This window comes from Mastigoproctus giganteus, chromosome 5 (assembly GCF_048544385.1).
Source record: "Mastigoproctus giganteus isolate SK-2022 chromosome 5, ASM4854438v1, whole genome shotgun sequence".
Taxonomy (NCBI): domain Eukaryota; kingdom Metazoa; phylum Arthropoda; class Arachnida; order Uropygi; family Thelyphonidae; genus Mastigoproctus; species Mastigoproctus giganteus.
The window spans coordinates 138,036,992-138,051,790 of record NC_143579.1 but is presented as its reverse complement, the minus strand read 5'-3'; the positions used below and the strand labels follow the sequence as shown (position 1 = coordinate 138,051,790).

Sequence of the window (14,799 nt, the reverse complement as noted above, 5' to 3'; positions counted from 1 at the left end):
CATTGAAAGAATTTATCTTGGAAGCTACTAGACTTTACATACCAACTAAGAAATATTGTTCAAGGTTTAGGCATAAATGGATGTCAGATGAACTAATGAGACTTATGGCAGAGAAGAAAAATAAATTAAAGGGTGACATGGAAGCCTATGATAGATATAAGCTGGTCTGTAACCAAGTCACAAAGGAGATTGGGCAGGCAAAGGCAGATTATGAGAAATCCTTGGCTAAGGATGCAATGAAAAACAGAAAAGAGTTCTTTACCTATGTAAACTCTAGAAGGAAAGGGCTGAATCAGATTGGTTCACTGGATAGTGATGGTTCAACAGTTGAGGATTCTGCTCAGTTGGCTAACAAACTAAATGAGTATTTTGCATCTACATTCACACATGAGGAGTTATTCAGGAAGGGGAATGCAGAGGTGAAGTAAACTGTGGCAATGAGCTAGATGATGTTGTGATAACTGAGAGGAAAGTGAAGGAGAAATTGTTGAGGATAAACATAAAAAAGGCACTCGGGGTGGGTGGGATCTATCCAGTTATATTGAAGGAGGCAGCAGAGGAAGTAAGCAAACCCTTAGCCATAATTATGAGAGCTTCTTTGGACTCAGGGGTACCCATAGATTACCAGTGTTTAATTACCAGTTAACAGAAAAGAATCCCCACCCCTCCAAAATTTTTAGTTGTTAAAATGTTATAGAATGTATGTTATATGTATATAAGAAGCAATTAAAAAATTAATTTCATGAAATACATGAATTATGGCTCATTCTTGAAGCTGTTGCTATAATTTTCTTCATTATATTCTAATGCTCAAACTTTAAGTCTGTGTACAGAAAAGAATAAACTTTTATTATAACATATACTAGGCAGCTTTGCCCCTGCTCACTGTACTCACTTCTTTTGATAAAACAAAATAAAAAAATTACAGAAGTTTTCGACAGTGTGTGTGTCTCTTCCTCAGCTACGAATACATAAATATCAGTGTAGATACACCATAGACAACTCTTAAAGAAAAACTACGATCGTAATGTGAAAGGCATCATTTCATCTGTACCTCATATTGTGCTCCTCCTTCACGAGTTACCATGTATTGCACTACCTCGAATGAGTAACGCTTCACTAATAGAGAAGACTGTTGTTATTTATTATCGGTGGGTACCTTTCACACTGTGATCGTTGTTTTTCTTTAAGAGTTGTCTATGGTGTATCTACACCGATATTATATAGATATAGAATCTTAAAATATTATGACTTTGTATTTAGTTTATTTAAATGAATACGTTATATTTGGAAATAAAGAATGGTACCGCATGGTCATATTAGATAAACATTGCATGTGACGACGCTTAAAAAGAAGCTCGTTTTACCACAGTAAAACAAGCTTCTGTTATGTATTTTTTATTTGTTACGTATTACCACATGACCCACATCCCTCTTTTCCCATTGGCTGAATAAATAACATTAGGGGGGAAATTATTTTAATATATAGAAACATATTTAAAAAAATAATGTGATTAAATACATAAGCTTCTGTTATGTATTTTTTATTTGTTACGTATTACCACATGACCCACATCCCTCTTTTCCCATTGGCTGAATAAATAACATTAGGGGGGAAATTATTTTAATATATAGAAAGATATTTAAAAAAATAATGTGATTATATAATCATTGTGTTAACTCTTTTTCTTTGTATCATTCTTTTCTTATTGCCATGATAGGGAGAATGTCTGCTGCAGTCCAGACTGATCAAATAGAAGACAAAGGAGGTGGAGATGTTACCTCCTGTCAGCATCACACATCCCGTATAAATAGCAGTATCTTGAATAATTCCTCTGAATTCTCTTCGTCAACATCCTTACGTAGTGAGGATCCAAAACATGAAGAAAATAGTGAGGACAGTCCAAAAAATTCCGAATTTACAGACCTAGATTTGCTTCCCACAAAAGAATTTCCCATACGGGGTAACTTGTTTTTTTTTTATTCTGTGATTAATTTGAATTCTGAATAGAGGTGAATATTGCTAATTAATTTAGAACAAATGTCATGGGATTATTCATTTTCTGCAAAAAATTTCGAGAAAAAATTTTCTGAAAATTCGAGAAATGACAAAAGGATTTCCCATATGGGGTAACTTTTTTTTTTTGTGATTATAATTTGAATTCTGAGTAGAGGAATATTGGATTAATCAATTTAGAACAAGTGTCAAGGTCATTATTTGTTTAGTTTATGCAAATTTCAGAATCCAGCAACAGTTGAATTCACATATTCTTGTTGAATTGAAAAATTCTCATAGGATTTTTATCTCATTGCTATGTCGAACTATTATCTCATTGAACTGCTTCATAATATGTATCAAACCAAATAAAATAATGCCAGATTAGATCTTTAAAACACATCCTGAATTATTTGAGCTTTAGTATATTATATAAGCAATCAGATAAGATATTATGGTTGTCTGAATAAAACAGCTATGCAAGTCAAATTTAAAAGTTGCATATACAGTGGGACATCAATTATATTAGCTAATTAGGTATTGACCATTTTAGATAATTTACTTGACTCCCATTTGTTTTCATCATTTTATTGGGGTTTTTTTGTCCAAATTTGTTACTTTTAAAAACATCTAGCATTATTTGAGCTTTAGTATATCATATAAGCAATTAGATAAGGTATTACGATGGTGCTGTCCTCCTGTGAATAAAACAGCTGTAAAAGTAGAATTAAAAAATTTTGTATACAATAGTAGGATATCGGTGGTATGAACTAATTAGCCATGACCATTCCCCTCGACGTGGGCACCTGTACACGTGGTGAGGGTACAGGGTTACATCTTTGGAATCCGGCGTGTGCAGCCGTGCGCCGCGACCCATGGAATGTGGAAAGGGGGATCATGGTGGTTGTGGGGCCCAGCCTTAATACACCACTTTGGCCTCTGCTTCGACAAGACGGGTGGTCCCGGACCGGCCCGACTGGGATCAATCGGCGGGTGGTTTTTACTGCTAGGGTCAACTGCGTTCCAATAAGTCTCCCTCCCTTTGGTCCTGGGATGGGATAAAGACTTATTGGTAAGGTGGGTATGGTGTTCTAAGCGAACTCGGCGTCCCATTCGTGTACGCAGTACCTGCTAGTTCACGAGTGGACGTCCCCTCATAGGGCTCCGTGGTGGGTAAGGTACTTAGGCATCAGACACTTTCTCTTTACTCATATGAGTAATTTAAATCCCATTTCTTCTGGGGCCCCAACAAGGCCCCTACCTAATCGAGACGATGACAAAGAAAACACCTCTGCAAAAAGAGCCAGGACTGAGGACACACCACCACCATCAGTGACACCACTTTTCCTCATTCTCCATTCCATCGGAGAGCAGTCAATTGGAAAGATGTCACCCTTCTTTATCCAGAAAGGATTAGAAGGGTTGGCCGGTTCACCAAAATCCGTTAAACGACTGCGTTCTGGCAATCTTTTGGTTGAAGCTTCCAGCACAAAACAAGCGGAAAAATTCTTGAACTCTACATCCATAGGGGGAATATCTATCACCGTAACCCCCCACAAAACTCTGAATTCTTCATGTGGTGTTATATCAGAGTGGGACCTTCTTCGTGTTTCTGAAGAAGAGATCTGCTCTGAATTGAAAGACCAAGGAGTGACAGCTGTCAAAAGAATATCGATACGAAAGGATGGGAATCTCATCCCTACCCGAGTTCTTATCCTCACGTTCAATACCCCACGGCCTCCAAGTTCCATCAAGGCAGGCTATCTAAACTGCCCAGTGAGGATTTACATCCCAAACCCACTGAGGTGTTTTAGATGCCAAAAATACGGCCACTCACAAACATCTTGTCATGGTAACCCTGCCTGTGCTCGATGTGGTGTTAAAGACCATGAGAGCAAGGAATGTTCAGCTTCAAAACCAATCTGTATTAATTGCCAAGGAGAGCACCCCGCCTACTCTCGAGCATGCCAGCGGTGGAAGGATGAAAAAGAAATCCAAAAACTGAAAACAGAGCTGAATATCTCCTACCCAGAGGCCAGAAAACGTATCCAACCAATAAATAGCGGGAAACCTTCATATGCTCAGAAGGTTTCTGCAAAGTGCACTATCGGTACACAAACTGAGATGACTATACCACCGAAAGAGTCATTCACTCCGATAGCACTCTGTTTATTAAATTCACAAAAGCCCACCAAAAAACACAATCAGTTGCCACTCCTATATCCGTACCTCCTAGTGCTCCACCCCTACCAAAACCAAGTGGTAAAAAAAGAGCAAAAACGTTCGGAAGAGTCACCCGTAATACCAGAAACAATGGATGTAGAGAATAAGGAGGTATCGGACGAATCAGTCTTGGAACTCTTTGCAGAGGAAGAAATGGACACGGGACAGCATCCATTCTTCCCCAAAAAAGATAAATCCAAGACTGACAAAATAAAGCCCTCAGCACCTCGGAAGCCACCTGATGGACCCACCAAGCCAAAATAATGGCTAAATTCCTACAATGGAATTGTCATGGATTCCGGCGAAATACTGATGACATCAAGGCCCTCCTGCAAAAGCACGAGCCAGTTTGCTTTTGCTTGCAGGAGACTTATCTAAAGGCAAATGACGATCCCACCATGCATAACATCACTTTTTTTCGAAAGGATAGAATTGCGGATGGTCCTGCTCATGGAGGAGTGGCTATCCTTGTGGGCAACCGACCCCAGTTCAACCCTTGCTCGTTATAACCAGAATAGAGGCTGTTGCAATTCGCCTTTCAGTGGGATTTTTATTAACTGTGTGCTCTATTTATTTGCCACCTGGGACTGACATCTCCCAGGAAGACCTTAATGATCTTGTAAGGCAGTTGCCTCCCCCTTTCTTACTTCTCGGGGATTTTAATGGACATAACACCCTGTGGGGTAGTGCTAACATCAATGGAAAGGGACGAGTCATAGAGCGTATGCTAAATGACAATGACCTTTCCCTTCTAAATATTGGAACAAATACCTTCTTCCACATGCCTACCCATACTTTTTCTGCCATTGATCTCTCTATCTGCTCCCCTTGCTCTACTCCCTCCACTCACTTGGGAAGTGGAGGAGAATCCATACGGAAGTGACCACTTCCCTGTGATAACCTCGTTACACAGTGGGACACCATGTCTTCCCTTCAGGTTACCACGGTGGAAGATTGATCAGGCTGACTGGTCTGCCTTCCAACATCAGGCAAATTTTGATCTCAGCACCGTCAGTCAGGAGCCGATCAATGATGCAGTAATGTACATCACAGAAATTATCGTCCAAGCAGCTGCGAATGCTGTTCCAAAAACATCTGCCCGGTTTCCACCATTTTCCAAACCTTGGTGGAATTCACAATGCACAGCAGCAAAAAAGGCTCAAAACAAAGCGTGGGGGATATTCCGTCGATATCCTACCACATCCAACCTTATAGCCTTTAAACGCTTACAAGCCAAAGCACGCTATATCCGCCGTCAGAGTCAAAAGGAATCGTGGATCCGTTTTACATCATCCATTATCCAGTCTACCAACTCTAAGGTAGTCTGGGATAAAATCCGGAAAATGAAGGGAAAATATACATCCCACCCTTCTTCAGTCCTAGATTATAATGGATGCACTATTGCAGATCCAACTGCAATAGCCAATTGGGGAAACATTCTCTAACATCTCTGCAACATCATCGTATTCCCCAGAGTTCCTGGTCCTGAAACATAAACTCGAGAAACAGGCACTTCATTTTAAGTCTAAGAGCATCTATCCCTACAACGGGGCATTCACTGTGCAGAAACTGAAAACAGCCCTCACTCTTTCCAAAGCAAGTGCCGTAGAACCAGATGGCATCCATTATGAAATGATTAAACATCTTTCACCAAAATCTATGGATTATCTGCTCTTTCTATATAACAGAATCTTTATTGAAGGGCAGTTTCCGGAATCCTGGCGCAAGGCAATCGTTCTTGCCTTTGCTAAACCAGGAAAGGATCCAAAAGTCACTACCAATTATCGTCCTATTGCTCTGACTAGCTGTCTGTGCAAAATCCTGGAGAGAATGGTTAACTCTCGTTTAATATGGTATTTAGAATCAAATGACCTTCTCTCCAACATCCAGTGCGGCTTCCGAAAGAACCGGTCCACTTTGGACCATCTAATTAGACTGGAAACATCCATTTGGGATGCTTTCCTAAAACGTGAACGCTTGGTGTCAGTGTTCTTTGACATGGAGAAAGCTTATAACACAACTTGGAGATTTGGCATCTTAAAAGATTTACATAGCCTAGGACTTAGAGGGCATCTTCCCTTTTTTATTCAAAACCTTTTAGCCAATCGATCTTTCCAAGTTCGTGTGGGATCCTCACTCTCTCGTTCCTTCAGCCAAGAGGAGGGAGTACCACAAGGATCAGTGTTAAGTGTCACGCTTTTCGCTATCAAAATAAATTCCATCACAGAACAACTTCCTGCAACTGTAAACTGTGCCCTCTATGTTGATGACTTTAGCATATTTTGTCAGTCATGCAACATGAGGGTTATTGAAAGACAACTGCAGAAAGCCATTGATCGCCTTAATTCCTGGGCACTTGCTAATGGCTTCAGGTTCTCGCCGGAGAAGACCGTTTGCATACACTTTTGTCGTAAGCGTAATCTTCACCCTGAACCTGAATTAAGGCTTGGACAAAATGCTATTCCAGTAGCAGCGAACACAAAATTCTTGGGACTCATATTCGATAAAAAACTGACCTTTCTGGATTATATCCGTCAACTCCGCACAAAGTGCATAAGAAGCCTTAATATTCTCTGCTTGCTCTCCTCTACATCTTGGGGTGCAGACCGGTGCACCCTACTACTGCTTTACCGTGCACTTGTGCGATCCAAATTAGATTTTAGATTTTGGGTCCCAGGTATATTCTTCAGCCAGAGACAGTGGCCTTCGATGGCTGGACCCTGTCCATCATCAGGCTCTCCGTATCGCTACTAGAGCATTTCGAACATCTCCTGTCCAGAGTTTATACGTCGAAGCAAACGAACCACTGTTATCGCTTTGACGTAAGGAGTCGTCTCTAAAGTACCCTCTAAAACTGAAATCCCTGCCAGACCATCCTACGTGGCGATTCGTTTTTGAGCCACGATGGGAAAATTTGTACAACGCCCGTAAGACTGCCAATCATCCTTTTGGTATTCGTCTCCAAGAGCTACTCATAGAACTTAATATCAAGGTAGACAAGGTTGCCCAAACACCGAAGCAACCCCTTCCACCCTGGCATGCTCATGTCCTGGCATGTGACTTGTCCCTTAGAAATTGGGGAAAGTCGGACACTCCATCATATATCTACCTGCAGCTTTATTCAGCACACTGAGCTGAACATTCTGACTTCGCGCCAGTTTACACAGACGGTTCAAAGTTGGAATCATATGTGGGATCTGGCGCTGTCTTTACAGACACCACTACATCGGAGCAGATTCCCTCTGAATGCAGCATATTTACTGCAGAGCTGCACGCTATAGAGTTAGCCTTGGATCAAATTAGTAAATGCCAATACGAACGGTTCATTTTATATTCCGACTCCCTCAGTGTATTACAGGCTTTAATATCTGTGAGATATAATCCTCATCCAGTTCTGTCTAGTATTCAGCAGAAGATTCACTTCCTCCATGAATGTGAATATGATATCTGCTTCTGCTGGATTCCCAGCCACATTGGGATTAGGGGAAATGATTTGGCTGACACCGCAGCCAAATCAGCAATTCCCAGTAATAATCGCTGCCTGTCAGTCCCCTATACAGACTACAGGCAATTAATACACATTAAGATACACTCCCAATGGCAGGACTAGTGGAATAGACAGACTGCGAATAAATTATATCGTATAAAGCCTGTAATTGAACCGTGGCAGTCTAGTCTGCGCAGGAATCGTAAGGAGGAAGTTGTTCTTGCCCGGACCTGCATAGGACATAGTCATTTGACTCATTCGTTTTTGCTGAGGGCTGATGACCCTCCTATGTGCGAGTCCTGTGGCACAATTTTAACTATCACACTTTTAATTGATTGTCCAGATTTTAGTAATATCTGTTTTACTGCTTTTAATCATCTGACTGAGCCGTATACACTCAGTCAGATTTTATCTGACAATGACCATGTGTCTGCTATTTTTAGCTTTTATAAATCAATAAAGGTTTTTACTTGTATTTAATATTTACTTGTTATTGTTATTTCTTTATTGATTTATCTTTTTGCATTTTATACCTTTGTTATTTTATATTTTGACATGGTGACCTAAGTAATTAGGTCAGTGAAACAAAAATTTTTATATATCACCTGGTTGTGGCGCATTATAGCCTTAGTTGCTAATGCACCAATAAAACCCAAGAACCAACCAACCAACCAACCAGCCATGACCATTTCAGATAATATACTTGACTCCTCTCTTTTCTTTTTTTATTTACTTTTTTTTAACTATACTTGTTACTGCCATCAACTTTTAAACTTACTAACATCTTTTTGAATAACATCAGCTTTGTCACCAATTGATAGCAAATAGATTGTTGTGCATTTATTTGGTTGTGCATTTTTCAAACATATTTACAACACATAATCCATTTCACTCAGGTATAAGCAGCAGACTTCAGCATAGCAGAAATGAGCAAGCAGAAAAAGCAGTGAAAACAAGTCCCGTCACTGGAAATTTTGAGACACTATACAAGAAATACAGGCAAACTTTTTACCCAAACCAGTAGCATAACACAGTTACAGTTGAAAACCTGGCAAATAAACGTCTTCAGATCAAACACACTACACCCTTGAATTCTAATGGAAGACTGAATAGAAAAATAAGAAGTGATTATAACCAGATTAAGAATTGGAAACACCAGCATCAGTTAAATCAGAAATATTATTTTAACTACCCGAAAGTTACAAGAGAGCATTATACAGTCGAACTTGGTTATAATGAGCATGGAAATAACGAGATCACTGCTGTAATGAGCAAAAACCCATAATGATTTTATATGCTTACTCCTGTACAGTCACTCACTCTTATAACGAGCATACTATGCAGATATACCGAACAAAATTTGGTAACTATGCAAACATTCTTAATTGCTCGGGTAGTCAAAAAAATCCAATTCTTGAAATAAACGAAAATGAAAAGGGCATCGGATTAGCGGCTGGTTTATGACCTTGTCCTTCTGAGGAAGGGGGCTATACAATGGTGCATTGGCATTCCGCTTGTCACATTACCCTATTTACAGATTGTCTTGTATTCACTGAACTATAAGGCGCCTCCGTAGCCAATGGGCAGGAGCAGCAGTGCATAGCACACGCTTCTTGATTAGACCGGGGTTCGAGCCCATGACCACCAAATACGGAGGATGCGGAAAGGTCAGGGAATGACCACCGCATACCCCTGGAGCAGTATCAACTCCCTATCAACTTCTGCAACGACAGATGGAAGTTTGTTCCACCAATCAACCACCCACTGGCTAAAGGCAAACTTCCTCACATCTATCCTGCAACCGTCTTTCCACAATTTGAATTTATGCCCTCTCAGGCGATTATTCTGAGCAAGAGGAAGAAGAATCCCATCAGCATTGAGCATGTGAAACCATTCAAGGCTATACACCTCAATCAGATAACCTCGCAGGTGCCTAGTCTCCAGACACTGTAATTTGAAAAACTTAAGCCTTTCTTCATAAGAGCAACCCTTTGTTCCATTCATTAATCTTGTTGCCCTTCTCTGTACTCGTTCAACAGCTCTACATCCTTCTTAAAATGAGGTCACCAGACCTTTATACAGTAGTCAAGGTGTGGCCTGACCATTGCCTTATACAAGGGGATAATCACCTCCTTATCCCTGCTAGAAAAGTTCCTGTATATCATTGACAAGACACCATGAGCTACTCTTGCAGATTGTCTGCACTGCTCAGAAAACTTCATATCTGCCTGCACAATTACTCCTAGGTCCTTTTCATTCTCTACCACTGTCAGTGTGGTAGAGACGAACAACACTACAAATTACTAACGGAGTACGCACAGAACCTCTTTGTTAGGCGCAGGACTCTACAACCAACTCAAGCTAGGGATACAAACCTATGAGGGACTTGCTCAAACTTGAAATAAAAAATCTGTACTTGATCGTTTTACCAGCATCGACTTGCTAACCCTGGAACATCCAGGGTAGGATTACCTGCTAACTTTCCACATGGTTGGGTAGGCTCCAGTGGTCTTGACCACTCCACTGCAAAATATAAATCACACTCAGCACTCTCACTGAGTGGCTTTTTCTACCCTTCTGGAATTATCCCCTCCCCCCCTTTTCTCCTGGTGGGGCATACGCTCTACTGTCAATTTAGGGGATACCCTTACCTTTTTTTTTTTTTTTTTTTTTTTTTATGAGAACCCCAAACACGAAAGGTATCAAAACCTATAGTACTTAGTACCGTGCATGGGTAGGAGAAGTATGGGGGGGGATGCCGGAAACTTTGCTCTAGAGACTAAACATGGGTTTCACCACTTCAAGCCTCCAATAAGCAAAGTGATGGTATTTCACCGGTTGATGAAAGTCATCTACCACCTACTAAACTACATCCCCTTACTCTTACTTTCATCCCCCATCTTCTTCTGTACACCCTGTACTGCCGCACTCTGCCTTATTTTTTATTTATTATTATTTTTATATTTTTATTATTTAATTTATTTTTATTTTTATTATTTAATTTATTTTTATATTTTATTTAATTTATTTTTATTTATTTCATTATATATATTTTTTTTTATTATTATTTATTATTATTTTTTTAAATTGGTATCTGTTCAGGAAGCTCAGGCGACCCTGACAGAGACCTGCCAGAAAATAATGGGCAGCCTGGCTACCTCCTAGTGGTGTGTGTGCGGGCAATGTGGGGTCCCATCAGGGATCCCACGGCCAATTGCCAGGACACACAACAGAACCCAACACACTACACTTTTTCTGGCATTTACAGTGTTCTGTATTTCTTCACAGTGTACATATGGCGCAGATGTGGGAAACAACAGGTGGCGCCTGACCCTAACACTATGCATACTATGTCAGTGTGGTACCACAGAGTTTATACGTTACTCTGGGATTACTGCTTCCCATATGTAGTACTTTACATTTGTCAATGTTAAACTTCATTTGCCACCTCTCAGCCCAACTGCTCAACTTTTCTAGATCCTGTTGCAGCAGTGTTTTGTCATTAGTGTCATTAACAACCCTACCAACCTTTGTATCGTCTGCATCCTTGGACATTAAGCATGATATACCATCATCAGTATCATTTATAAATACAGAAAACAACAATGGACCCAAAACACTGAACCCTGAGGGACTCTAATAATAACATTAGTCCACAAAGAGCAGTGTCCATTGATTACCACTCTGTCTTCTCCTACTCTACCATCCCTTTATCCATAGCAGCAATTTGCCTCCAATGCCACACTGCTCCAATTTGTATAGCAGTCTTCCATGTGCAACAGTATCAAAGGCTTTTCTAAGATCCAAATATATAATATCAAAGTTATTCTTTGCATCCAGTTCCTTTGTGACTACATCATAGTATCCAATCAAATTAGTCAGACAAGGCTTCCCCTTAAGAAACCCATGCTCTGTCCAAGCTATAACTGGTCTTGTCTAGATGATCCTGCAATGCTTCTTTAACCAGTGCCTCCATTAATTTCCCTGGAACAGAAGTTAAACTAACAGGTCTGTAATTATCTGTGTCTCCCTTTGATCCTCCTTTGTGGATTGGGGTCACATTTGCACATCTCCAGTCCATGGGTATCTCCCCTGAGTCCAGGGAAGCTCTCATAGTTATGGCTAAGGGTTTGCTTACTTCCTTTGCCGCCTCCTTTAATATAACTGGATAGATTCCATCCACCCCAGGTGCCTTTCTTGTATTTATCGTCAACAATTTATCCTCCACTTTACTCTCAGTTCTCTCTGAATGTGTGTAAAACTAAAATTATGGTGATTGATAATAATCTCGGTTCCAGTAAAGTGAAGGTTAATGGGTAAGATATCAAAGAAGTTGATGAATTTGATTAATTAGGGTCAAGAATAAATAAAAATAGTGACTGCTCAAACAATATAAAGAGATGACAGGCAATTGCTAAAACGTTGGTCGCTGATCTGATAAAATTATGGAGAGATCACAATCTGCCCCTAAAGACGAAGCTGAGAATCATTGATTCATTAATTTTTCCAGTTGCCACTGATGGATGTGAAGGATGGAATCTGAAAAGAGTTGACAGGAAGAAAATTGAGGTGTTTGAAATGTGGTGTTACAGGAGAATACTGCATATTCCTTACTTGGATGGATCGAAGAACAAATGAAGTGGGTATTGAATAAAATTGGCAAGCCTAAAATTCTTCTTCATAGCATCAACAGAAGAAAACAAGTTTTTTGGTCATATAGTAAGAAGGGAAAACTTTCTGTTGAAGAATATAATGGAAGGAAAAACTGAGGGGAAGAGGTGCAGAGCAAGACCTGAAACTAGTTTGAAGGATGAATCAGTGAACTTCTGAGCATGACACTTTGCAATGCTGCTCGTATAGCACACAATCGATGCATTTGGAGGAATTTGTTGGTGGCCACAACAGATCCTCAGGGAGCTATGTGACAGGAAGAAGATCACTTGGCTGGATTGATTTAAAAACCGACAGAACATCGTTAGTAAAAATTAGTGGAGAATCTTGATCTGCAGATCCAATAATGGCAAATGAATGGTTTGACTGTGTTTGGGCAGAAATCAGGAAAGATTTCAATGACGAAGACATCTACAATGGATGCCTCTGTTGCCAGGTGGGCAGGAGCAGCAGTGCGTAGCACACGCTTTTTTATTAGACTGGGGTTTGAGCCCATGACCACCAAATACAGAGGATGCGGAAAGGTCAAGGGAATGAAAGCAGAAAATTTCCCTATGCATGAATACTGCAATGTATTCACTAATTACTTGCCCTTACTTTATTATGGAGTGACTTCTTTTAGCCAACTACCTTTGTCCACTGCACTTAGGCAAATTTTAACTGGTGGTCATAGTATATTGGCTGTTTTTGTTTTTTACAACTGATTCATGTCACATTTTACCACTAACCATACAATGCATTGACATATCTTATAGTTATTTAACCCTTATTACAGCCATGGTCTTTGCACATTATGGCTCTTAATGCTGCTGTCAAAAAAAAAAAAAAAAAAAAATTAAGGGCGCCTCTGTAGCCAGGTGGGCAGGAGCAGCAGTGCGTAGCACACGCTTCTTGATTAGACCCGGGTTCGAGCCCATGACCACCAAATACGGAGGATGTGGAAAGGTCAAGGTATGACCACCGCATATCCTCGGAGCAATATGGCCTTAGTTGCTAATACTCCTAAAAACAAATAACAAACAGAAAATATTAAACACACCATCTAACTAACCATAAAAAAAAAGTTTGTTTCTCAATAAACTGATAAACTAATCATGCCATGCCTATTCAGAAATCATCATCTATCTTGGAAATAAAGGATTTTACTTTGGCATATAAGATGACACAGTAACGTTTTATAAGAATGGTTTCTTTATGGGTTTCCAAAATTAATATCCTTCCTGTAAAGTTCAGTATGGGTTTAAATCCTTTTTAAAGAAAGGATTAATAACATTTTCTTAATCCCTATAATTGCAAACACTGTATATTGTCAGTTTATTGATTCTTTTATGTACAATAAATATGTATGAAATTATATGTTTAACTTAACACTCAATATATTTGATTTTGCAGGAAGATATATCAGAAGTTCAAGCATAAGTAGTAGTATGAGCCATTATAGTGATTCTCATCTGAGCACACCTACAACATCTCCATTTCACCATGGTACAGGATTACATAGTGATTCTGAACTCGCAACCTGGAAATCTGCTTCACGACTTTCAGTCACCTCAAATACAGTCTTTCAGTCTCGTGTTCACAGCACTCATTCTGAATCAACTGAAGATGATAACCTTCCTCCCAAACTGCAGAAATTATTGGCTGCAGCATTAGCTGAAATTGAAAAGCATTCCATTAATCAAAATGAGGATGATAATTCATCTGCCTTTAGACAGTCATCACCAGCAAAAGATAATCCAAGTTGTTAAGAATATTAAAATGAAGTGCCATGTTTTTTTTGAAAGACCGCTTATATATGTTTGTTTTGAATGTGAAAAGAATGTGTGTGTGTGTCTCTTCTTTGAAATAAGATGGACTTCTCTTGAACTTTGTTGGTTATATATTTAACATTAAAATATACATATATATATATATATACAGTCGGACCTCTATAGAACTAAACTGATTGTTCGCTTGAAAAAAATTCATTAAACAGAAATTTCGTTAAAGAAATATGACCTTTTCAACAATGAAAAGTACTGTAATTCAGCATTCAGAAATACAGTAAAATATGGGAAATAAATCAGAAATAAGTGGGAATGAATAAATTTTCTAACATTTTAAAACAATTAATTTATTAATACATACATATTAAGAAATGACTACTTACATGATGCACACAATATGTTAGTACACTTTTAAGAATTATGTCGTAAACTATTTGGTTATTTTTTGTTGTACACTGGATTTTACTGTACATCGTTCATAAAAATGTCTGCATTTGTTTAAGCACTCAAATATATTTTCTGTTACATTTTCTTCACACTGAAGGCCTCGGTGCAAAGTTTCAAATGCTGCCAACATTTCATGTTTGGAAAGTTTAATATTGCCTTCATTGTCTTCATTTTCATTCAACCGTCATCGATATTGTCACTAGTCTTTG

At 39.3% G+C, this 14,799-nt stretch overlaps 1 protein-coding gene across 1 annotated transcript in view; it reads left to right on the top strand.

The window, feature by feature from the left end:
• Positions 1–14,217, top strand: part of LOC150085725 (coiled-coil domain-containing protein 149-A-like) — a 187,398-nt gene extending 173,181 nt beyond the window's left edge. The window contains exons 10-11 of the mRNA XM_090374663.1: positions 1,722–1,964; positions 13,770–14,217. Of these exons, the coding sequence (XP_090230789.1) occupies positions 1,722–1,964; positions 13,770–14,125 (599 nt within the window). The 3' untranslated portion in view covers positions 14,126–14,217. The remainder of the gene's footprint in view (positions 1–1,721; positions 1,965–13,769) is intronic.
• Positions 14,218–14,799: the final 582 nt, after the last annotated feature.